General features: G+C 39.4%; 1 protein-coding gene across 1 annotated transcript; it reads left to right on the forward strand.

The window, feature by feature from the left end:
- The first annotated feature begins 5,446 nt into the window (after positions 1 to 5,446).
- Positions 5,447 to 23,516, forward strand: OCIAD1 (OCIA domain containing 1). The gene is made up of 8 exons (XM_010574502.1): positions 5,447 to 5,540; positions 6,361 to 6,445; positions 10,761 to 10,814; positions 11,308 to 11,355; positions 16,176 to 16,305; positions 18,475 to 18,683; positions 20,063 to 20,212; positions 23,076 to 23,516. The coding sequence occupies exons 1-8, from the start codon at positions 5,490 to 5,492 to the stop codon at positions 23,111 to 23,113; spliced, it is 765 nt and encodes a 254-aa protein (XP_010572804.1). The 5' UTR covers positions 5,447 to 5,489; the 3' UTR covers positions 23,114 to 23,516.
- Positions 23,517 to 23,701: the final 185 nt, after the last annotated feature.

Raw genomic sequence — 23,701 nt, forward strand, 5'->3', positions numbered from 1 at the left:
CCCCGGCCCCCAGCGGCTCCCCGCAGGTGCGGCGGCGGGCTCGCCTGGCGGGAGGGCGGCCTCAGACGCCGGCGGGACAGGTGCAGGCCCCTGCCGGCCCGGGAAGCCTCCCCGCCACCGGCGACAGCAGGACCGATCCCCGTCGTTAACAACCAGTTAAGGCGGCCGGTATCGGCCAGGGATAGGGGACTAAGACGGCCCTCCGGGCACGCAGCGGCGTGGCTGGGGAACATCCAGGAAGTTTCCTCGCTAACGAAACGAGGAGGCCCTGCAGGGGTGCCGCCGGACAGGCCGCGCCGTGCCCGCCCTCCTCACGGCCTCCCTTTCGCCCCTCGCCAACCGCCGGAAAAGACGCCCTTCCCCCCCCGCCACCGGGAATAAGGGCAAATACTTGTGTCTCGGCCAGCTCCGCAAATGCACAGATGCCGCCTTTTTGCCAGGAATTAATTCGCCTTGTTCTACCAACGCGAACGGCTGGGCTTCCCCCGCAGAAGTAGCCTGGCTGGCTCCGACGAAGACTGCGGGGCAGGGCAGGGCGGGGGGCCGCTTCCACCACCCCTGCACAGCAGACAAAACGCTCCGGCTGCTTTTGCCATTGGCACTCGACTTTGGCGCCTGGGGGAAGTACGTGAAATCAATCTGCAAGGTCTATCGTAATGCAAGTGACACAGACGGAAAGGCAAGGTAATGAGATAATTCACCACAACATCCTCAGAAAAGTCATCCCATACTAGGGCTGGCTAGGATTTCACCAGTACAACGCGTCTGGTGGCTGAATGTAACAACGCGTTTCTAGACAATGCAAAGATTTGGGAGCCGATAGTAATAAAAACAGAAACAGTACCAACATTAACATCTTAAGTGGTTAGAAAGTTACTATATATTTTCTGTTGAAGTGCCTTAAAAGTTCCAGGCTTGAAAAGGTTAAAAAAAAAAAACAAACAAAAGGCAGGAAAAAAAGGAAAAATAAATACATGTCAAGCATGATAAAATAACACCAGATCTGCAGAACAGTATTAGAAAGAATCCTGAAGTCACCATTTTTCCTACTGTCAAATATAAGCCTGTCTTGCAAGTATTGTACTATAATAAGCATACCCAACAAAAACGGAACTGTAAAAAGCATACTTTTTACTCAAAAAACAAATGCGCCAGCACAACAGCTGCCAGTCTCAGTTAAGAGAAGCTCCAAGTTCTATTACATGCTTTGTACAACTCTGGTTTATTGGAGTAAAAGGTCCCTCCCTTCATGGTCAACTACTTACGTCCATGTGCTGCATTCCCTTAAGACAGATAATGTACATCAACTTGCAGGAACCAGTAGGAACAAGAAAGCAGGAGAGGAGAAAAATAATGATACACTGGTAGCCGAGAAGAATATTTTAGGTTACCTCTTTCCTGCAGATTTAGGAATTTTGTGAATGGAGTATTTTTTTATTCTATTTTAACAATTGTGCCACAGTCTAAATGTTGGGTAATAGAACACCTAACAAGAAAAACAGGATTCATTGCTGCTGCTATTGTGCATAATTTCAGGCAATTGGCTGAAGCAGTGTCACAAGTTGCTTCTGATTTTGACAGTATCCCGAGCTAGGAGCTCAGCCTGATCTTCCCAATAAATACATATACACCCCTGTAATTGAAATGAGAGCAGCTGAAACTCACTGCCAATGAAAATCAGACCATTGGTATTTAACCCTGAGCACCTGAACTTACAGGATGCACAAGCATATCACTTTCAGAACCCAGATTCTCCTGTTACCTGCCTGCTTTACAAAATAGCCCTAAGGATTAGTTAACACGTAAAGTACTTTTCAAAGTATATTACAGTACCAGTTATTATTAATAGCAATTATTATCAATGTGGGTAAAATTGAGGCTTTGAGTATCAGCTCCACAGACACCCACTCTTGGTTCTTGCTGATGTGCCATAATGCTTCAGGCAAATAACTGATTCTTTGTTTGCCACCACTTGTAGTGGTTACAACAATGCTCTTTTTTGGTATGAGGAGCTGTTATTTCCTCATTAGGGAGAGAGTGATTTTTCTAAATACAGTCCTGTTAACTCTTGGCAGCCACTGAAGAATCAGCAGCTCTCAGCTGTTGTGTTTTACTCTATTGTCTAGCACACCAAGCAAAAAAAAGAACAGCAACAAAAAAAAAAAAAAACAACAAACCAAACCAAAACAATCACCATTCCAGCTACAGACTTGAGCACATAAACTTCCAGTACTTGTTTCGGCGACTTTCCTTACCGGATCAGCATATACTCCAACTCTTTCACACGTCTACTTGTTTCAGTTATGTCTTGTGCAGTATCATAAAACTAAATTTAGTTGTTAAGCCACCTCTTTGTTTTGTAGTGAATCTGTATAAAGCCTGTCACTAACTGTTGAACAAGGAGATGGAAAAGAATTTATCAGAAAGATAAGCTTTTAAACCACTTGATAGTCTACATATAATTCACCCTATTAATTCTTGAGCTCCAGCTTCAAGAGTTCTGAATATTCACCAGTGACTTTGTTTTGCAAAGTACTGCAATTAGAAACGATCTGACTTTCACACCTTCCAACTTCTTCTTACATAAGTAATCAGTTCATTTTAAAAGAATCTTATTGTTTGAAAGTTTTCCTTTTTCCTTCTTTGAGGCATCTCCTTCAAAAGAAATTTCAAATTTCCAAAGGTTAACCATCAAGTTTCAGTATTACAGTATTTTGAATCTCAGATATATTCATTACTCTGGGATGACACCAAGTCATAAAAGATAAAAAGTTCAGAGTCATAGATGTAATACATCTAAGAAGAGCTTTTTGACTCCTGAGGCAGTGCAAAAATACATAACTTTACACTACTCCTCCTTACAAATAATCCATCAGTTTTGTAGATTGTTTAAAAACACACAAAACAATTACAAAACAGTTGCTGAAACATCAAACCGTCATTGTGCATGTCATTAAAACAAACAGCTCAGAACTTCCCAAGAAATAATGTTAACCTTGTCATCTGTGAAGGACTACTCTAGTGCAGAGATTTTTTAAAACAAAAGTACCATATTGGATAGCAGCACCTGCCACAGGAGAAGGGAATAGTATTCAAGAGATTAGATTTATAGAAAGAGGTTAAAAAGCTAGCCTTAAGCCTTCCACAAGGACAAGATTTTATGTAATGCATCAGGACTTGGCAATACCATCACCGATTTTAAACTGAAGTTCTCAGTAGTTGCATGAAAGATGGCATGAGGATAAAAGAAGTAGTAGAAGTAGACCAGATGTCAAAAAGGACATCCTTGTTAAGACTTCTTTCTATGGGTGAACTTCAAAAAGAGGCTTGAGAACAAAGAACGCAGTGCCAAGGACATGGATATGCTCTACCATCTATGCTGAATATGGCCCTACAACTGCAGTTCTAAGCTAACAAATGGATGTGTGTAACCAGGTGAAACTTTTAAGTACCTTTAACTATCTCACAAGCACACCGTACTAGGTAAGATTTTTTTAAAAGATGGTAAACTCACCGTTTTGCTGCATGATTTTAATACTTCCCCCCCCCTCCCGCCCTTGGAAGTCTAAGGGACTTGAGGATAGTGAACTGAGAAAACTGAATGGATAACTATTAATTTTACACGGGAGAGGCAAAACAACAGCTCAGAGTCATTGTTTTCTTCAATGAACGAGACTGATAGCCATTTCCTCCCCATTGAAGCTCCATGTTTAGAGAAGGTGCAGTCCATAAACATGCCCTACCCTACAAAAAGGCAGGCTTTAAAAACCCAGTTGTACTCTTTGCCTAGAATGTACTGAAAGCTAAGTGGGAAGAAGCATGAAATAAGTTGCCTTAATAAATGTGCTACAGTCCCATAAATAAAACTGTCATGAGCTGATGAAGCCAAAATCTTTCGCCTCTCGAATAATAATGTGCATAACATGTTCATGTATTGGAGACTGCTTCATTAGGGTGGGCCCAGGTGACAGGCAGAAATGAAGATTGCCTGATAACACAGATTACTTCCAGTCTCACACAAATTACAAATGTAGTTATTGTATGATGAGAGCTATGAATTAAGAACTCCAGGATAGTTTCTGTTTCTATCCTCCCAGCTTATTTCAAGAATCCAATACTCAGAAACCCATCTGCTCTACAGCTTTCTTGGTGCGGCCAGCCACTCCAGGCAGCCAAACCTATTACTTCACACACATTCCTTAGTCCATTTGTCCTAGGTCCTTCACATACTCACAGCGTTCATTTTATAGTTGCGTTCTCTACTAATTTCAGACATTTCACATCCACATTCCCTACTAATTTCAGTCACCTCCAATCTCTGAAACCTTCCCTCTCCTATCTTCAGGCACGGGCTTTTTTTGTACAGCCATCAGTCAGTAGCAATTTAAGCCTCTTCACTTGAATTCCAGGGTGAAGAGACAATGGCTCGCTCCAGGAAAGGCTTAAAGGGAGTGGTGCATTCCAGACAAGTAGAGGCAGATCAGGATATGGTGAATTCAGGCCTCGGTATTGAACGTTTACGAGAAAATGCCGTAGCATACATTGCACTATCAGAAACACCTTTTTTATATCTTCCTCAACTTCTGCTTTCTGATAAACTGCAAGCATCCACTAGTGCTGTCATTTCAACAGCTTTAGCTAGAGGCAAGCACGCAGACTCCTCATCTCCCACTTAAATACAATCCTAACCACCAAACCTCTACCACTTTCAAATTCAGACAGTTGCCCACCAGGTCCTTGCTTGGTCCTGATTCAAATAAACTCTTTTATAGGTAACAGGCATCCTTTGCCTTTAGTCAATTCTGGCCGTGCATCTCCAGCAACGAATTAACATACCTATTGGTAACATACCTATCACTCAAGGTAGGCGTGGATGGATAAAAGCTTTTTCCCACCATTTATCAAAAACTGCAAGTCAGTTACAAAGCCCAGAAGTACCAATGCACGTACTAATGCCGTGCAAAACAAACCCGACTACATCAGGATTACCTTTAAAGGGATTCACCACTTCTGAAGCAGTGCCCGCTCGCAAACATATTAGAGGGTGGCATTCTTTAAGCAAGCAGGAAACAAGATAAAGCACAGGAAGGAAACATTTTCGATTGAAAGGAACGCTCTGAGCCTCAGCTGCTACCTCTAGGCCCTTCCACCGCCCTCACTCGGCTTTCCCAGCGAGGACACACCGCTGCCGAAGGCGAACACACACGCGGCCCTCGGCCGCCACCCCCGCTTCCCCGGCAGCGCCGCCGCGCTCACGGCCGACCGCGGGGCCCCTCCGCCGGGCCTCCACACCGGGGAAGGCGGCGGAGCGCCCGCCGCCCCGGCAAGCCCCGAGCAGCAGCCCCGGGGCCTAATGACACCCCACAGGAACGGACCCCCCACCCCAACCCCGCCGCCGCCGCCACGCATGCGCGCGGAGCCAGCGCGGCGAACACCCTCCCGTCGACTTCCGGGTCAGCGGTGGCTCGCGCTGCCCTCCCCGCCCCGCCATGGAGGCCGGGCAGGGTCCCGGCGGCGGGGAGGTCGGCGACCCGGCCGAGGTACTGTCGCTCGCTCGGCGGCGCTGCCGGGGGGGGGACACGGCGAGAGCCGTGCGGGAGCCCGGTGGGGCTAGGGGTTGTTTCTGCCGAGGGCGAGGCGGCAGGCGCGGGGCCTGCGCTCGCCCTGCGCGGGCCGGGGAGGGGGGATTCCTGTCAGCCCTTCGCCCGCCGCTGCCGTGAGCTCCCTGGCGGCCCGCGGAGGCGCGGGGTCGGTGCCCTTGAGGCCTTTCCGGCGGCCTTTCGCGTGGGGCGGGTCCCGGCGGGAGGTGTTCTTCCCGCTGCCGGCGGCTTTCTCACGTCTGCCCTTCTCCCGGTCGGCGATCTGGCAGGGTGCCGGGTCGCACGCCTCTCAGGGCAGGAGGGGGTCACGCACCTCCGGTAGAAACTTCTCACCTGATGGCAAAACAGCTGGCCAGCTTTCCCTAAATACATGCGTGCAAACGGCCAACACGCGTTGTGTGATTAAAACCCTGGCAAATGTTTTAAAAGGGATTTAATGAGCTGTCAGATTCCATCTGTTTGGAAGGTTGGTTGCAAAGGACCAAAGCAGGCTTCTCTGAAGAAAAAGGAGTGGAGCGAGTTGGGAGTTGACTATGCACAAAATGTTTTCTGCTCTCTCATGTGATTTGCAGAAGCACTGGGTTTTTTTAATGCTATATTTCACGTGACATTTATAGACAGAAGGCACCAGTTCCTTGAGTGTAGCTGTCTGAAAGTACAGGCGTTACAAGGTGTGAAAGTTAGACAAAGTTTTTAATTGAAAAATCCCCCCAAACCTTTCTTTTGCTCTTTCTTTTCTAATTTATTTCCCTAATGAAAGAGGGAAATACCTAAGCCTTATGTGCCGACAGAGGAGGAAAGGAGACTCCTCAAGGAATGTGCTGAAGAGAGTGCCCGGTATAGAGGTAAGTTCAGTTTGCTGGTATATTTGGCTTGCTTTTCTTCCACCCTTAGTTTTTGTTGTTATCTGAGGCGTTAAGGAAGGCAGGCCCAGGTCAATATATCACAACAGTTCATTAGCAAGCTTCACATAGTTTAAAATTGCATCCCAGTAAATCTTGTACATGTAAGATTTGCATTTGTTAAGAGTTTGCAATACAGGAATTTTGTGAAAGGTGCAACATAATTTGTAAGGTTTATTCTTTATAACAAGATCCCTTCATATTTTAAATTAATATGCTTATTAAAAGTCTGAAAATAGATACAATTTATGGAGTCTCATTATGTTTCTGAATATTTTTTGTTGTTATTTCTACATTTTTGCTTTCAATTTTTGTTGTTATCTCTAGAATGCAAGAATAAAACAGTTTAACTTAGAACCATTGCTTTATGTCTTTATGGAGACTTGTGAAAAGAACAGTGTATAAGTAGTCGCTTAGCTCAACTCTTGGAGAAAATTCCAGCGTCTTTGCATGGCCAGATGTTTGGGCATATTTCCCCTGTAAATAAAAGGAAAGATTCTCAAGCATGATTCTGCAGTCAGTAATGATTTCTGTACTACAGCTAGTACACAGGAATAATAAACTTGTATTGTTTTCACAGAATACTTTATGTCTCATCTTCATTTATTTGAAATACCAATCTTATGGTTTTTTTTCAGAAAACTTTGAGAATTGATTGCCTTACTTCTTAACATTGTTTCTGTAATCCAAAGGTTCAAGGCATACCTGGTTTTTATACACCTGGTCAAGAGGTTTGAACAAGCCTTCTGATGTGATTGTTACCCACTGTTTTATCGTACGCTGGTAGATTACTTCTGATGCTGATAGGTGGCTTAGCAGAAACCAGGACGGATGAAGAATTTAGCAGCTGATTTGCTAAATTTAGCACACTGGGCCTCTGATTTCTCCTGGAAGACAGTACTTTCAGGGGCAACTTCAAAGGCATTGTGATTTTCAATTAATGATCCCAAGTTCTGCTTTATCTTTCTCCATTGCTTTGGCATTCTCCTCTTCCACTTTTATTCAAATACTTGGAAACCTTCAGCTTGTTTGCTAAAATCTAGCCATTTTCCTTATATTTTTGTAAGTGAAAAGAGTCAGGTTCATTAGTAGTAAGATGATGATTGGTTATGGCTTATTGATAATCTCTCACCTGAAAGACAAGGTAGGAGGGCATTGTTTGTTCTTCTTGAGGTGTTCTGCTGTGAGTTCTTGATTGTCAACGTAACTTACTGCCCTGTGCATCTTTGTACAGAGACTGAAGAAACAACATGAAGGTATTTTTGAGAAGCCCCAAATTAGTTTATTGAGTAATTTCACTGTAGGGTGCTACAAAAGTAATTGAGAGATTTTTTTCCAGGAGTTGGGCACTGTGCTGTTATCTCACTGGGAGAGCCTAAAGCCCATGACTGTTTTCTAGGTCTCCTGTCTTTGTTTCATTGTCCTGCGTCACATGTACCTAGATTGTTGTATTTGCTGTATTAAATACATATTATTTGAATGTCCCTTTGCAAGAGGTATGGGCTGCCTGCATGACTGCCCTGACATCCTCACTTCTTATTGTATCAGTTCTTGTTATTCACAGATATTACTATAAATTTGTGTATCTTCAGTTTGTTTATTCAAATTTCAAGCTGTAGCCAATTTTTACCCGTTCTTACAAACTCCCTCTGTTTTCCTGTAGTTTCTGTTGCCAGCTTCTATTTCAGAAATGCTTGCTAGTTATTTCATAATTCAGTTTAATGTATGCTTTACTGGTATTACTAGTTTTTAATCACATTATCATATAATATAAATTCTGATACTGTTAAAAATTCTCACTACAATCCAGAATTTTATCCTTTGCACTTCTAATCTCACTAACAAAATTAAACCAGATCAATATGATTTTTTCCTCATAAAACCATTTTGACTAGGGTACATTACATTCCCATCCTTAATTATGTGCTATTGATGTATCAGCCGTCCATTATTTTTCCTGGAATTTATTTTGTTCCTGAAGCAGAAAAAGTACTTTTTGCCCATAGCAGTGAAAAGCATTGATGTTTTATGATTTATTAAGCTGCTTTTGTTTTTTCTACACTTGAATAATTATTCATATTAGTTTTTATGTATGAACCCAATTTTCATTTACCTATTATTCTTCTAATTTCTAGTTACCATTTCAGGTCATTTATATGCTCACATACTAGCAGCTGTTTCCATTAAATTGCGTAACCTGTCTTTGATGTCCGGAATATTTGTGTTGGGCCTGTAAATCATTTCAAACCTCTAAGGGTCAGACTGAAGTTCTCTGTAATAAGTTCTTGCAGATTTTTTAATATTTTTTTTTAACACACACCCTCCCCCTTGTTTTTTTTCTCTTACAGTTTAGCTTCAAATCTGCACTGCCATTCTATATCTGTCGTGGTTTAACCCCAGCCAGCAACTAAGCACCACGCAGCTGCTCACTCACTTCCCCCCCATCCAGTGGGATGGGGGAGAAAATCGGGAAAAAGAAGTAAAACTCGTGGGTTGAGATAAGAACGGTTTAATAGAACAGAAAAGAAGAAACTAATAATGATAATGATAACACTAATAAAATGACAGCAATATTAAAAGGATTGGAATGTACAAATGATGCACAGGGCAATTGCTCACCACCCACCGACTGACACCCAGCCAGTCCCCGAGCGGCGATTCCCCGCCCTCACTCCCCCCAGTTCCTAAACTAGATGGGACGTCCCATGGTATGGAATACACTGTTGGCCAGTTTGGGTCAGCTGCCCTGGCTGGGCATGAGAAGCTGAAAAATCCTTGACTATAGTCTAAACACTACTGAGCAACAACTGAAAACATCAGTGTTATCAACATTCTTCACATACTGAACTCAAAACACAGCACTGTACCAGCTACTAGGAAGACAGTTAACTCTATCCCAGCTGAAACCAGGACAATATCTCAGAAAATCTAGAACTCTAAATTTTGGAAAATCCAGGTCCAGTATCTCTAAAAGCATCAGGGTTTTAATCTTTAATAGATTGGAAGAACTTATTCTCTATTTTGAAGTGTTACTGTAGTCTTGCTTTGAACCAAGGAGACAATACTTTTTCTTAAAAGTGACATTGAGTCGTATTTACCCTAAAATGCTGGTTAGACTCCTAACCTAGTTTAGACCTGTCAGAATTTGTGAAGGAATAAACTGTTAGTTTGCAAAGTATACTTTAATACTGTGCTGTCCAAATGCTAAAAAATATCGTTTATCTTCAAATATGAACCTAATTAGCAGATTGTGTGCATCAAAACACTATAAACATCTAGCGCTGTTGCAAGAATATCCCCCCTAGTATGGTTAAAGTCATTGAGCCTTTTTGTAACATCTACATTTTCAGACTTGCATAAGATGTAATTTCATTATGACATATCTAAATCTTTAATGTAATTAACTTTAGTCTTTTGTCATGTTTGTTATTTCAGTGTCACTGTATGTTTTGTAGGGGTGGTGGTCTTTATGAATAGTTTCAAAGTTAATCTTCCCAATTCATGATTATCATTGCTTGAAATAAGCATTCCTTTTGTTTCTTGCCATCTTCAAATGCTTCCTGCCACCTGAAGTCTTTCATTATGATAAAAATCGACGTGAACTGTTAAGCTGATTGTGATAGGCAGTAATGCTTTTCCATGTTTGTCATCTTCTCTGCATTCCTGACCCTACCCCTGAGTTGTATAGTTTGATCCGTAAGCTACAGAAAAAGTTGCCCTGTTCTTTAATTTGCTGATCAGTAAAAGATGTTACCTAATTTTAATCAATTTGATTTATATCTCTGTAAGAGTTAGACTTTTTCAGAAGTTCTTATGTTAAAATCAAGACTTTTGGTTGTCAAAAATTTTTAGAGGCACTGGCCTCTGTGTAACTGCCTTCCATCCTGAAGAACTGTGTATGCTTCTCTGGTTTAAAGTTCTGCACCTTGCTGCTGTAGCAGTTGCAGCTAGGCCTGGAGTCTTGTCCTTAGAGCTTTATCCCATCTGCCATTGGCTTTTGTATTTTAGAAAGCATGAAGTCTAATGAAGACGGGATGACTTATTAACCAGTACTGCATAATTTGTAGTAGGTCTTAAAAAGTGGAATGGAGAATGTTTAATAAATTATATACAGTTTCTTAATTATATATATGTTTATATTCTTATACAAGTGAGCTTAGTAAGGCCTAGCAACTCTCACTTTATTGCGTATTTTGTTAAGTCTGGTTGAAAATACTAAAATCATAATTTAAGCAACTTTTCTTCTTCTTCTTCACAGCTTTTCCTTTGGCTGCAGCGAGCATGCTTGCTACTAGTTTCTTAATTAGGAGAGGTAAAGTGTAAACATACTTTGGGTTAATTTGGATTTGTTGAGATGAAATATATTTCTGCTGTTAATAAAGTTACTATAATAATACAATGTCTAATCTACTTGTAATTAAAAGAAGTTCAGCCTCTTCAGCTAGCTACATGACTTGCAGTTACTAAAACTAAAGAAGGAGGAAAACTTTAAATTAAAAGCAAATTCTTGCTCATTTTATGTTGTTTGACAAATGCAATATCTCGATGATTATGAAACAATATATTCTATAGTGTGTAGTAATACTGTGTGTGATATGATTAAAGAGGTAATTCTTAGATTTTTATAATTTTATGGGAAATTCAGATCTTAGGTTTTCTTGAATTTTCTTCAACATTAAGTGTAAAAGAGTAACCTGCTGCCTACAAACATAACTACAAACTAGCCTACAAACATAACTACAGTTGATGTTTTTCAGCTTAATTCTTAATAACTTATTACTAATTACTTTGATCCTTATTTTCAGGTATTCTAAGAGATAGCTCAAGATTTGGCTCTTTTACAAAAGTTGCATGTAAGTAAAAGCTACATATAAATTCAGCTTGTATTCATGCCTTAGGTTCTGGAGTCTGTTATGCAGATGTAATTCCCATGAGACTAGCTGGCTGATTCACTGTGACTCCACTCTATAGAATCATAGAATATCTCAAGTTGGAAGGGATACATAAGAATTGTTGAGTCCAACTCCATGTTCCTTGCAGGACTACATAAAACTAAACCATATAACTAAAAGCGTCATCCAGATGCTCCTTGAGCTCTGACAGCCATGACCACTTTCCTGGGGAGTCTGTTCCGGTGACCGACCACCCTCTCAGTGAAGAACCTTTTCCTAATGTCCAGTCTGAACTTCCCCTGATGCAGCCTGCAGCTTCATTCCGTCTCCTCGTGTCCTGTCGCTGGTCACCAGAGAGAGGAGATCAGCACCTCCCCCTCCACTGCCCCCTTTGAGGAAGCTGTACATTGTGATGAGTTCACCCCTCAGAGCCTTCTCTTCTCCAAGCTGAACAAACCAAGTGACCTCAGGCACTCCTTGTAGGTCGCGTCCTGGAGACCTTTCACCATCTCGGTCGCCCTCCTCTGGACACACTCTAATAGTTTGATGTCCTTCTTATATTGAGGTGCCCAAAACTGCACACAGTACTCAAGGTGGGGCCACACCAGTGCAGTGTAGAGTGGGACAATCGCCTCCCTTGACCAGCTAGTGACGCTATGCTTGATGCACCCCAGGACCCTTTTGGCTACCGGGGCACACTGACTCCTATTCAACTTGCCATCAACCCAAACCCCCAGTTCTTTTTCTGCGGGGCTGTTCTCCAGCGTCTCATCCCTGAGTTTGTATGTCTAACGAGCATTATCCTGGCCCAGGTGGAGAATCTGGCACTTATAGAATCAATGCTTACATTGGTACAACTGTGCCTGAAGATAGTAGTAAATGATCTGATATATCAAATGAATAAGTTTCACCTTCCTCCAGTTAATTCTATCAGTCAGCAACTTTTTAGCTATGTTTCTTAACTACAACATCTTATACTGCAAGAACCTATTCAATGTCAAGAGGTAGAACATTTCATTTATTCACTGTCTTTGAATTTGTGCAGCACGTTTTGGACAAGTTTTGTTTATAGGCTTTCCATAAAATTGCTTGACAAGTGTAATGTGATAATTAAGATAAATCCATTGTAAATAGATACTGTACAAGCTTACTGTAAATTACTTTGCCAGAGTACATGCACCCCTCCCTTCCTAATTTGAAGGTCTTTATTCATGCGTCTCACTTGTCCCATTCAAGCTATTTTAGTGCCTTTTTTTCCTGGACATTATGTATGTACAATTGTAGGAAAACAGCAATTTCATGTGAATGATTTTGATTTAAGTATAATCAAAACTAAATTAATAAATTAACCTTTTCAATGGAATACATGACAGTAAAACAGGAAGTTGCCATCTTGCCAATCTGCCCAGATACAGCCAGTTACTCTTACAGTTTACTTCAGTGGGAAGAGGGTAAAACCCATGATTTGTGGTGAGGGAAGTGTTGTTTAAGCAGATAAATGAATGTGAGAGACTAGGGCTGCCATTTGTTTATGCTAAATTCTACTCGCTTTCTTTGAACGCCAAACAATGGTATAACACAAACGTTTCTAATAAATAATAGAATTACTGTTTTCCTGATAGCTCCTACACATTTGTAGTTAAGGGCTACATTCCTCCTATTTAATAGAACTAAGTTTGGAATCAAGGGAAAAAATAAGGAGCAGCTGGACTGGACCAACTATTCTTGACCTTAAGGTTAGAAGTCAAAATACTTCTGGCTTCTCCTTTTTTATGTGCAGTGGAGGCATATGGACTTTCATTTCATACTAAAAGAATTTTCCATAAATTGTGTGGTTTGGTTGTTTTTCAGTAAGTAACTTGTGATTTATGTGCACTTTAAATATGGGGATTTTTCTGGGACACAGTTGGAGTGTCAAAGGCCTGAGTTAAGCGGTTTTCATTTCATCCTCATATTGCTTAGGTCAGATGTGCCTACTGCCTACAGGACCTTCCTGAAAATTATTGCCAGGGACATAGTTTACAGGTCCAAATTATGTCTCCTAATTTAACTGCACATTCCTCTTGCAGTGAAATCTGATTAAAGGAAGCAGTGCAGTTGTGTGTTGGTTTGGCTTTTTTTCCTCCACGAATTCTGAAAGAAGAGCATATGCAATTCCAGGCACTGCTGCTAGCTCATAGCTAGCTGATATTAAACAAGACAGTTCTTGCTTTTCTGGTGTCACTGATCTGAGCATATTGCTGCTGCATCTTGATTACAGTAGTCTGTCTTTGATAATGGTGTGTGTGTCACTGTGGTTGTTAGATTCTTATTCTGAAGAGTATCTATGCCTCATTACAGTAATTGGTCTTTTATATCTAACACACACAGTTGAGTCTGGTTTTCTTTAGTCTCTGTCTTGCATCTTTCCCTGCTTTGTCCCTCTTGGTTTTATCTGGAAGTTGAGAGGTGTTTCATTTTCTAGATAGGAATTTTCAGATTCCAGGGTGTTGTTCTGGCTATAGGAATTACTCATAACTTTTCTCAGTAGCCTTCTAGGCACTCTGACAATTTAATGGAACTTCTGGTTAGTCATGACTGATACTCTACATTGACAGCATCCCCTTCAACACAGCACAGAGATATTGGTCCTCTACCACTCTTTGGCAAAGAAGGGTAAGATCCATATATCCTACTTCATGTTAGCCTGCAGTGGGACCTGGCCTCTTTTACTGATCTCTGATCAGCTTCTCTAAGGGCTTGTCACAGTGAATACAGAAGAAGCAGAGAGCAGCAATATGTAATTTACTGTGCTAGCTTCAAAAATGTGGATTATCTGGCTGTTAGTTCTGTAATAAGAGAAGCCAAATATTTTAGCCAATAATTACTTTGGGTGAAACATCTTCCAGAGAGATGCTTCCACTTTTCTTGACTAGAAGGCCTCAAGAAAAGGAGGCGTCCTCATTGTAATTATGCCAAAGAGTAATCATCTTTACTGCTTAGCTTTAATTTGCTAAACATTTATTTTGAATTCTTGTTGGGCCATTTTTCCTTTTAGGGGCTTGTAATTTTTCCCTTTGTGCATATTTACAGCATTTGAGGTGTCTTCCAATTTTTTTGACCTGCTAAACAGCTAAACACTCACATTTCTCATTTGTAAACTTCACTCATAGTTGTGGCTGTTCACCCCTTTTCCCTTGGAAAAGGATTTTTAACCTCCTTTTGAAAATACAGACTTTAGAACAGTATCATGATTTAACCCCAGCTGGCAACCAAACACCACACAGCTGCTCGCTTACCTCCCTTACAGTGGGATGGGGGAGAGAATCAGAAGGGTAAAAGTGAGAAAATTCATGGGCTGTGATAAAGACAGTTTAATAGGTAAAGCAAAAGCCATGCACACAAGCAAAGCAAAACAAGGAATTCATTTACTACTTCCCATCGGCAGAGATCCATCAGCCATCTCCAGGAAAGCAGGGCTCCATCACACCTAACGGTGACTTGGGAAGACAAAACGCCATCGCTCCAAATGTCCCCCCCTTCCTTCTTCTTCCTCCAGCTTTATATGCTGAGCATGATGTCCTATGGTCTGGAATATCCCTTTGGTCAGTTGGGGTCAGCTGTCCTAGCTGTGTCCCCCCCAGCTTCCCGTGCACCCCCAGCCCACCGGCTGGTGGGGCAGCGTGAGAAGCAGAAAAGGCCCTGATGCTGTGTAAGCACTGTGCGGCAACAACGAAAACATCCCTGCGTCATCAACACTGTTTCCAGCACAAATCCAAAACATAGCCCCGTACCAGCCACTCTGAAGAAAACCAACTCTATCCCAGCCAAAACCAGCACTAACAGGAATCACAATTCCAGTATCAGTGCAGCAGGGCAGGGTAAAATCCCCTTTTATATTGATTGCCAGGCAATGTAATCTACAGTGTGAGAACCTCAGAGGATTAATGTTACTGGTAATTACCTCTTTTCAAAGATGGTTGAGAATCTTTAGCCTTTGTATTTAGAAAATACTTGTTGCATATGAAAGAAGGGTCTAGTCCTTTTCTCCTGCAAAGTCAACAACAAAACTTCTGTTGATTGCCATTGAATCCTTCATACTCCATTTGACCCACTCATAAAACTTGAAGGAGCCAGTTGATGGAAATCATCAGTTTTAAGCCCGGAAAGAACTATCGTGATCATTCATTCCTGTGTCCTGTCTAGCAGATGAAGATAGCTCATGCACTAAATTGAAAGCATTTGCCTAGTGATTGCAAAGGTTCAGCTAATTCAGTTGTTTGCCCTCCAGCAACCGTATCATAGAATCCTCTTCAGAAGATACTGAGCCTAATGCTAAGTTTATTTAGACTTCTCTTCGTACTAGTGAAAGCCTTTTCAAAATCTGACTGTTCTGATGGATTAAATCAGCGGAATTTACTGCCTTTGATGATTCCTGACTGTTTTATCATCTTTGATAGTTAATTGTTATTTCTGGATCTTGGGGGGAAAACTGATGGCAATTATTTTCCTTTTTTTGTCACCTTTCATTCATCAAGTACTAGCTGAAATCATCTGATGCTCATGCCGTGTCTAAATCATTGCTCTATGTCTCTGTTCAGCTGTTGCATTTGGTTTTAGTACCCTTTGTCTGCAGAGGAAGTGGAGAGAGATGATTACTGCATGTTTTTGGTTTAGATCTAAACTGGTTTTTTTTTTCTTTTACTCAAGATAATGTATAATTTATTTGAAATTATTATTTTTAAACTATGTTGAATATTATGATACAGCATATAAACCCATATTTTTTTCCTTTAAAAAAGTTGCTGGAATGTGTGGATACCTGGCTGGAAAGATATCCTACTTGCCAATCTGTAGCGAGAAATTTAAGAAACTGAAGGATTCCCCAATAGGAGATGTTCTACGACAAGCTCAGAGACATAGTTCACATAAGTAAGAATTTAATTCTCTTTTAAGCTTAAAACTTATTCTTGAATAGGACATTTTAAACACCAGCAGATCAAGGCTACATTTGCAGCTTTCAAAGACCTTCAGAGCTGCACCTTCCCCTCTTTCCCTTATTACCCCAACTCTACCACTTTCAGGAAGCTGTATCTGTTACCAGTTGGCCAGCTATAAAACATGCATTTTGAGCTCTTTACATACAACTGATCACTTTGAGGAGTAGAAAAACATTTTACTTAGCAAAATGTATTCCTTATAAATTAAGATGATGTTTTCCTGTGGAATTTACTTAAAGTAGTGTGACAGCAGAAGTTCCCTCCTTAGTTTAGAAGTAAACTAAGTTAACTGAAGTAGTGTTACATTCTGGAAGTTTTTCCCATAGTTTAGTTTGATTGAAGTAGGAAGAGGGTGGAAATGATTTCAGTGTTTATCAAAGGAAAGAGCTCAGTAAACAATATCAGTGCAGGAAGAAGCATGGTGGTCAAACTTAACTGCTGTTTGTTTAAATCCTTTACATCTGTAACAGCATTATGCTGTACATACGAGAAACTCATCAGGTTCTTAAAACTATTTCCTGTTTTGTTCCAGAATGTTTTCTGCATCAAGTGGTTTTTAATTGCAAACTACTTTCGGAATATCTCACTTAAAGCCTTGATTCAAAACTGGGAGAATAGTGTTTGGATAGTGAGTAGTAGTCCTGCTATGTATGTGCTAAGATTTGTTAAATGTTTATAAAGGATTTGGTTAAATTCTTAATTACTTTGTACGTTTAGATTTATGACAGTTTGGTCTGTAAGATTTATCTTTATTTTGAAATGTGTACATTTTTATGGCATCAAACATAATTTTAGGAATTACCACTTTATACATTTACTGTATAAACTCAGCTGAATTGGAGCTGGACTTGTCCCTTCACTCCCCACCAGTTTCTAATAAGAAATTGTCATGATCGTTAAGTGTGTTTACTCTAGGTGAGAACTGTTTAAATGCCATCATCTGCTGCACCAATAAGTCCTTTCAACCTTTAATGGCCCATTCTTTTGTATCTGTAAAATTTTATGTCCTAAGTGATAAATGCCTTTTTTCCTTGGTTGAATGGTTAAATTCATTCAAATTGCATTATTGTCCACACATGCTACTTTTTTAAGCCAGCAACAGAAATCACTACATTTTCTTGGTCATTTTACATCTTCTAATTAATGTATTTTGGTAATTCTGATTTGCAGTTAAAAATAGGCAGGGAGCTAAAAGATTATATAGTTCTTTAAAGCTGTGTTTGCGTATACTTTAAAAATATAATTGAGGCAATAAAATAGCTTAGCTCTCTGTTTATTGTGAGAATAATACAAAGACTAACAGCAGATGTTTTTCATATGGAACAAAAAGTACAGCTAAGCAGAAATTTAAAGTTAAAAATTAATAAATACTCTAGAGACATTCTAGTGGCACCAAATGGTGGCATTCTTGATAGAGAGACATGTTGTGTAGTGGATTGCAGGGCCATTCCGAGTATGTAGTGAATACTTTAGAATATCAGGCATCAGTTTCCAGAATATTCTTTATATGATCTTACCTTTCTCTCTTAAGAGAAAATTCGTTAATGTTCCTGCTGAATTCAGCAACTCAATAAACCTTCATAATTTAATTTCCCCAAGACAGCTCTTCATTCTCCTTTTCTTCTGCTATTTGGTACTGATCAATTACAGCAGCTTCTAATGATGAAGGGTTTTAAATTGCAAATTCTTCCTAAAAGGCCTTTAAAAATAATTATAGTTTATGCTACCACTAGTTACATGGGCACACCCTGTATGCTACTTGTGTCTGATGCATTTTCTGTCTGAAGACTCCCTGGGGGAAGGGATTGTCATTTTTGTCTTGTAAAGTACAAAATACTTTCTCTTTTGTCTTCTGTTCTGGAGATTTTCAGGCATGAGTTAAGTTTCTGGGAGGAAGGGAAGTGATGGGGAAGGGACTATATAAATCTTTGCAGTGTAGAGGGGAAAAAAAAACCCCAAAACTTTTTTTTAAGACAATAATTCATGTTGGAAACTAAACCATTTAGAGTAAAAGAATATTTTCTTAAACTGCACATATTGTTACTCTTATAGTTCCATTTTTAACATTAGTATTTCTGTATTTAATTGTATTATTTTCCAGTCGTTCCAGTCGGAAATCTGAATTTTCAGACATGCCTTCTCAGTCATTTACTGAATCTTCTTCTCCAAGATCTGGATTTCCACTTTCTTCTAGCTATTCAGATGATTATAGTTCAACAGATAGAGCCCTCTCAAGTTATGAACCCGTTCCATTCAGTGCTTCCCTGAATGAATCTTCACCTACAGGAATCACTGATTACACTGTTCAAGGTGTGTTTTGTCTTAATATTTAGCAGTTTGTAGTACAATGGCTTGCCTTTCTCTTAGATACTTGCTCTTACTAAACTAGGTATTTTAATCCCATGCAAACATACATGGTACTATATAGTGGTTCTGAATGAAACAGCTTGAAGTTCCCAGAATTTTTACACAGAAGATAGATATATGTATTATTTTGTGTTCTAACTGTAAACTAAATTCAGGGTTTTTTCATGCTTTGTAGCTCTAATTGCAAGTAAAGATTGTAAATGAACTTACGTGGTTTAATCTGTTGTGAAACTAAACCTGCAAAAAACTCAGCCTGACTTGAAGTTCTTTTTGACTGAAATTAAGGTGAATATGCCATCCTTTCACTGCACTAAATAAGCTATAGTTTCTACCATTTGTCTGCTATCCTTTCTGAGGTTATTTAATTTTCACTAGCAGTGGTGCTGTAACTGTATACTACTATAATTCAGTGACATTAAACTGTTTTTTATAAGGTGGCAAACATTTAAATCTTCTCAGAACTGAATGCATATTGTGTTCTGTCCGGCAACAGCTGATTTTCTCACAGAGAACTAAAATGGTTTTCAAGTACTGTTCTGTGCAGCTGTTCCCCTCCTTCCAGTATGAACTGTGTCCTCAGCTATTGCAGGGGAAACACACGATTCTGAATTCAGGTCTCTGGTACACAAAGGAGGAAGTTACTGTTAAGTGCAGAGTTTTGTACTTTGAATTAGTTTGGATTTTTTAACTCCTTTATGGAAAAGGTTTTATTTCACAAAAAAGCCCTTTCATGAAACTTGGGTTTAGTTACCTAAAAGTATCAGATGTAAATGTGTCAAGGAAATGGTAATCACACTTCCTCACAAATATCAATAGTTGGTAGAACCTTAATTATAGAACCAAGATCCTGCATTATAAATGTAGATAAAAGGATAAAATGTTTATCAGGTGACGTATGATGGATAAAGTCCTAATTCTTTGAAAGCAGAATTTAAAGCCTGAGTGCAAACCCTTGAGCTTCACTTAGATTTCTCTTCAGAAATCCTAAATATATCAACTGTATGATTATCATAAATTTTACATAAAGTGACCACAGCTATTCTATCCATCAGCTACCACATGGTTGTTAGGATTTCTGTTGGGTAAAATAAAGAAAAGGAGTTAACTGCCAGTCTTCCAAAGCAGTTTGACAAAATGAAAAGGCTAAAAGAAATGGATTAATTAAAGAACACATATATTGTCAGTTGCATTTAGAATTGCAGCTGTCATGCTCCTTTTCACTTGGGATTGAGCTGTAATTAACTGGCATTCTAGAACAGGTTGTAGCCAAGTTTTGGTGTGTGATGCCATTTCTAGTATTTTGATGTTTGTTTTGTTTTCAGATCCTGCTCCAATTCCGGAGGAAAGTCGTAAAAAAAAAGGCATCACATATGAGGAATTAAGGAATAAACACAGAGAGACATATGAGGTAATGCTACCACCAAAGGCAGAAACTCCAAACAAGTTTTCACAGGAAAAACCAGCTAAGGAAGGTAATACACTGATTTACAGAAACACATAGTACATTCAAATATTGGCAATAATGTTAAAAATGGTTACAAACCCAAGGCTTAATTCTGCTTACGCTTTAAGCAATTTATTTTTACTGTATCTGCAGGTATCTCATATGTGATGTGGTCTGTAGTTTTAGATTTCAGATTAATTCTTTTTTCAAAAATATTGATCTTCCAATAGCAAATTATAATTTCTCTTCTCTAGCCATATTGCTTGGTGCCAGACTGAGAATCTCATAACTTTTGATTTATTGAATATATCGAACAACCTCTTTCAACAAAGAATTCTCTGAGCTCAGAGCTATACTGAAGAGTTTTAGCTATGGAAGAGGGTGTATGTTTTAGATAGCATTGTTCTCTCAAAATAGAGCACATGGTTGATGGTTTTGGAGGGGGGTATTTATTTTTATGAATTGTTTCATGTGGAATTAGTGGATTTCTATAGAGGCATTGTTTGTAGAGGTTCATTTTCTACATTAAAACTCAAAGGAAGGAAACAGTATTTGGCAGGAATATTGAGATTTGTTTTCACAGTGAAAAACAAAACTTTACACAGCAAAATAAGAATGCAACGTCCTGAAGAATAAGATGCCATTCAGTCAACTTTCTGACTCAATCAATTTTTTGAAAAGGAGACACAGAAGCAATTCATAATTGCTTGCTCTAGAACTTTTTTAATTTAGTGTGCCATCTGTGAAAATGATGTTAGTAAGAGGAATGTTTTACCATTTAACACACTGCTGGACTAGTCAGCTTGAATTGTTTGGGTTTGTATGCAGTTTGGGTTTGTATGCAGTGTCCAGTCTTGTCAGTCATGTTGCAACAAGATTTGTAGGAATAGCTAGTGTCTCCTATTAGGCATAACAGGTGGTAATAAGTATAGAAAAGTATGTTAAAGCAAAAAGTTCTGAAGCAGTGATAGTAAGCTTTGGAACAGTGTTACTTAAGAGTGTCAGTCTATTTAATGCTGGTGAATTACTTTCTCCAGATCATCTGTCTTTGGACAGACCTACACAGTCTTGAAATAAGAATTATAAATAGTTATTGGGTAATGATTTAAATCTGTTATTTTAAGGATGAAAGCCTTTTTCTCTTATCATGTGACTATGCCAAATGAGACATGAAAAAATTATTGAAGCTGTAGTTTCAGATTGCTTCTAAATTCCATCAGCTGATGCTTCATTGATTTACATGATGTTTCTTTTCCAAGCTGTTTCTCCACAAATAGAAAGCCTGGAAAAGTCACTTGAAAACCATACACGCAAATCTTAAGCAATTCTGCAAACCTTGCCATATCCCATGGTAAATCTTGTGGCTGTGAAATGAGAATATGCATTCATTATTTTATTTTTAGTTATTCGAGGTCTGTAAAAGACCTCTATAAAATGTTGATCAAATTCTGCATTCTATTATGTTTCTGTGTTCCCTTTGATGGTTATACTCAGGCTTTGAGAACAGAACTACACTGAGCAGTGCATGAGATTTGTAAATAAACTTTTAAGAGTATCTCTGTATTTTTAGGGGAAAAGAGTAGAGGAAATACAAAAATTCAGAAACGTTTCACAAGTGGAAGCACGTTTAAATCTACAGTTCAGGGATTCTACTGACATTGCGGGCTAAGATCTGATTTAGATTCTTGTGTCACACTGGACACGTTACTTGTTGTACGCCTATTCATTCATCCTGAGTCATTACACCTTTGTTCATCCTCTTACCTCTGTGTCGTAGCAACCAGACTAGCAAATAGGAGAGTGGTTTCTGCCCTCTGTTGCAAGGACATAAGGGAAAACAAACCACGTTTTAAGCAGTTACTAACTTCCATCTGCTGGCGCCTTCTCCGTTCATTGTAGCTGTACAAATACGTGCATCTGCATAGTGATCTGAACTGGACCATTTTCCAGGGAATGAGCGCAGCCTGCTCAGCTACCATGGTTAATAGAAATGGAAATCAAATTGTACTTTGAGAGAGCTTCTCATTGTGCCTCAGTGCAATATCAATCAGCTTAAAAGAGATTTGTCAGTGCATTATGCTAAGTTTGCTGACATCTCCCTGAAACAAGAACTATGCATTCTGCTCTGTTCCACTCGTTCTGCAGATAGGTATTAATAGCCAGTGGGCTTAGTCATTAACCTGCAAGTAGATTTATAAAGGGGTGCCTGAGTAGTGTCAGTATTCCTACTGTATCGTATAGATCCATCCTTTACCCTGTCAGTGATGGCAGTCAGTTGCAGACTACTTTGCCACTCACTTTCAAGAGAGCATCTTTTCACTTTCTGGTCATTGTTCAGTTACATATGACATACTTCTGAATAAATCCGTTAAGACTAGTACCCTGGTTTTTTTAGTCTCTGACTCACTCCTATACTAAAGGAAGCTGCCAAATAATAATGGCTGAGTAGTTTCCTAGTAGGGATTACTGATTTCTGTTTGTTTGTCTTTGAACATGTTTTTAACTATCCTGAATCCATCCAATTGTGCACGTAACTAGATTATGTAGCCACGTTATTTATCATAACATTCCTTGCCTGTTTCCTCCAATTGTCTTTGTTTCATCCACATGTTACATTTGTTTCAAAGTAATTACAAATTCTGTAGAGCAGGAATTAGCACAGTAGGCCTCTTGACTGAATATTAATTCATTAAAGAATAACGATTAACAAACTCTTCTCCCCATTTATTCAGAAGTATCTTTAATTAGGTGTTTGTTGTGCTGTGACTGACACTCTCCCCACTCACCACTTTAAATGATAATGCATTTCATCATGCTTTTCAGCACTGTGTAAGATAAACTTTTAAAGTTAAATTCAATCATATGTGACTACTTTTTCTTCTTTTCTTTAGTTAAAGTAAATAAATATGGAGATACCTGGGATGAGTAAGAGCCGAATGAAGAACTGAAGAAAATTATCTCCTGTCAGCTACCTTGAACTTCATCTAGATTAGTCACGAGTATCAGCACCTTTGGTGTGTTCTGCCAGGCACAGCTATTAATAAATGGGGAGAAAATCCTGACTTGCTGGAAGATTAAAAAAAAAGTATTTAGGCTTAATTTTTTTTTCATTTTGCATAAATGGCAAGCAAGGCTATTGTGAGGTTCATGACTATAAACCATTTGTGCTATTGTTTAAGAATGAAAAGGGTAACTGGCAATAACTAATATAAATGTTTAGCAAAAGGTAAAAATATATGTAAATAAATGCAATCACATGTGTTGGGAAGGGAAAAATATCAGAATCTTGTCAAATTTTCAAGACTTGCATTAAAAGTTACCTATAGAACTCATCTCTCACTTTGTTTTGTCTGAAAGGGATATGCTGGAAACCTCAAACTGTTGTCTTGCTTCGTTAGTAATGTCTAGAATAATACTGAACTATTCAGGGAAAAAGGGCTGAGAAACCGAGCCAAACACATAAGTAAGCATACTTCACTGTTTTTTGAAAACAGTTTCAGAGTGCCAGCTGTATTTT

Source organism: Haliaeetus leucocephalus, unplaced genomic scaffold, assembly GCF_000737465.1.
Source record: "Haliaeetus leucocephalus isolate CR32 unplaced genomic scaffold, Haliaeetus_leucocephalus-4.0 Scaffold439, whole genome shotgun sequence".
NCBI classification, from domain to species: domain Eukaryota; kingdom Metazoa; phylum Chordata; class Aves; order Accipitriformes; family Accipitridae; genus Haliaeetus; species Haliaeetus leucocephalus.

Excerpts from the sequence above, each read along its gene's own strand:
- OCIAD1 (XM_010574502.1), top strand. The coding sequence starts at position 5,490 with ATGGAGGCCGGGCAGGGTCCCGGCGGCGGGGAGGTCGGCGACCCGGCC. Across the intron at positions 10,815-11,307 it reads TAGTTTCTTAATTAGGAGAG|GTATTCTAAGAGATAGCTCA; the intron begins GTAAAGTGTAAA and ends CCTTATTTTCAG. Across the intron at positions 11,356-16,175 it reads CTCTTTTACAAAAGTTGCAT|TTGCTGGAATGTGTGGATAC; the intron begins GTAAGTAAAAGC and ends CCTTTAAAAAAG.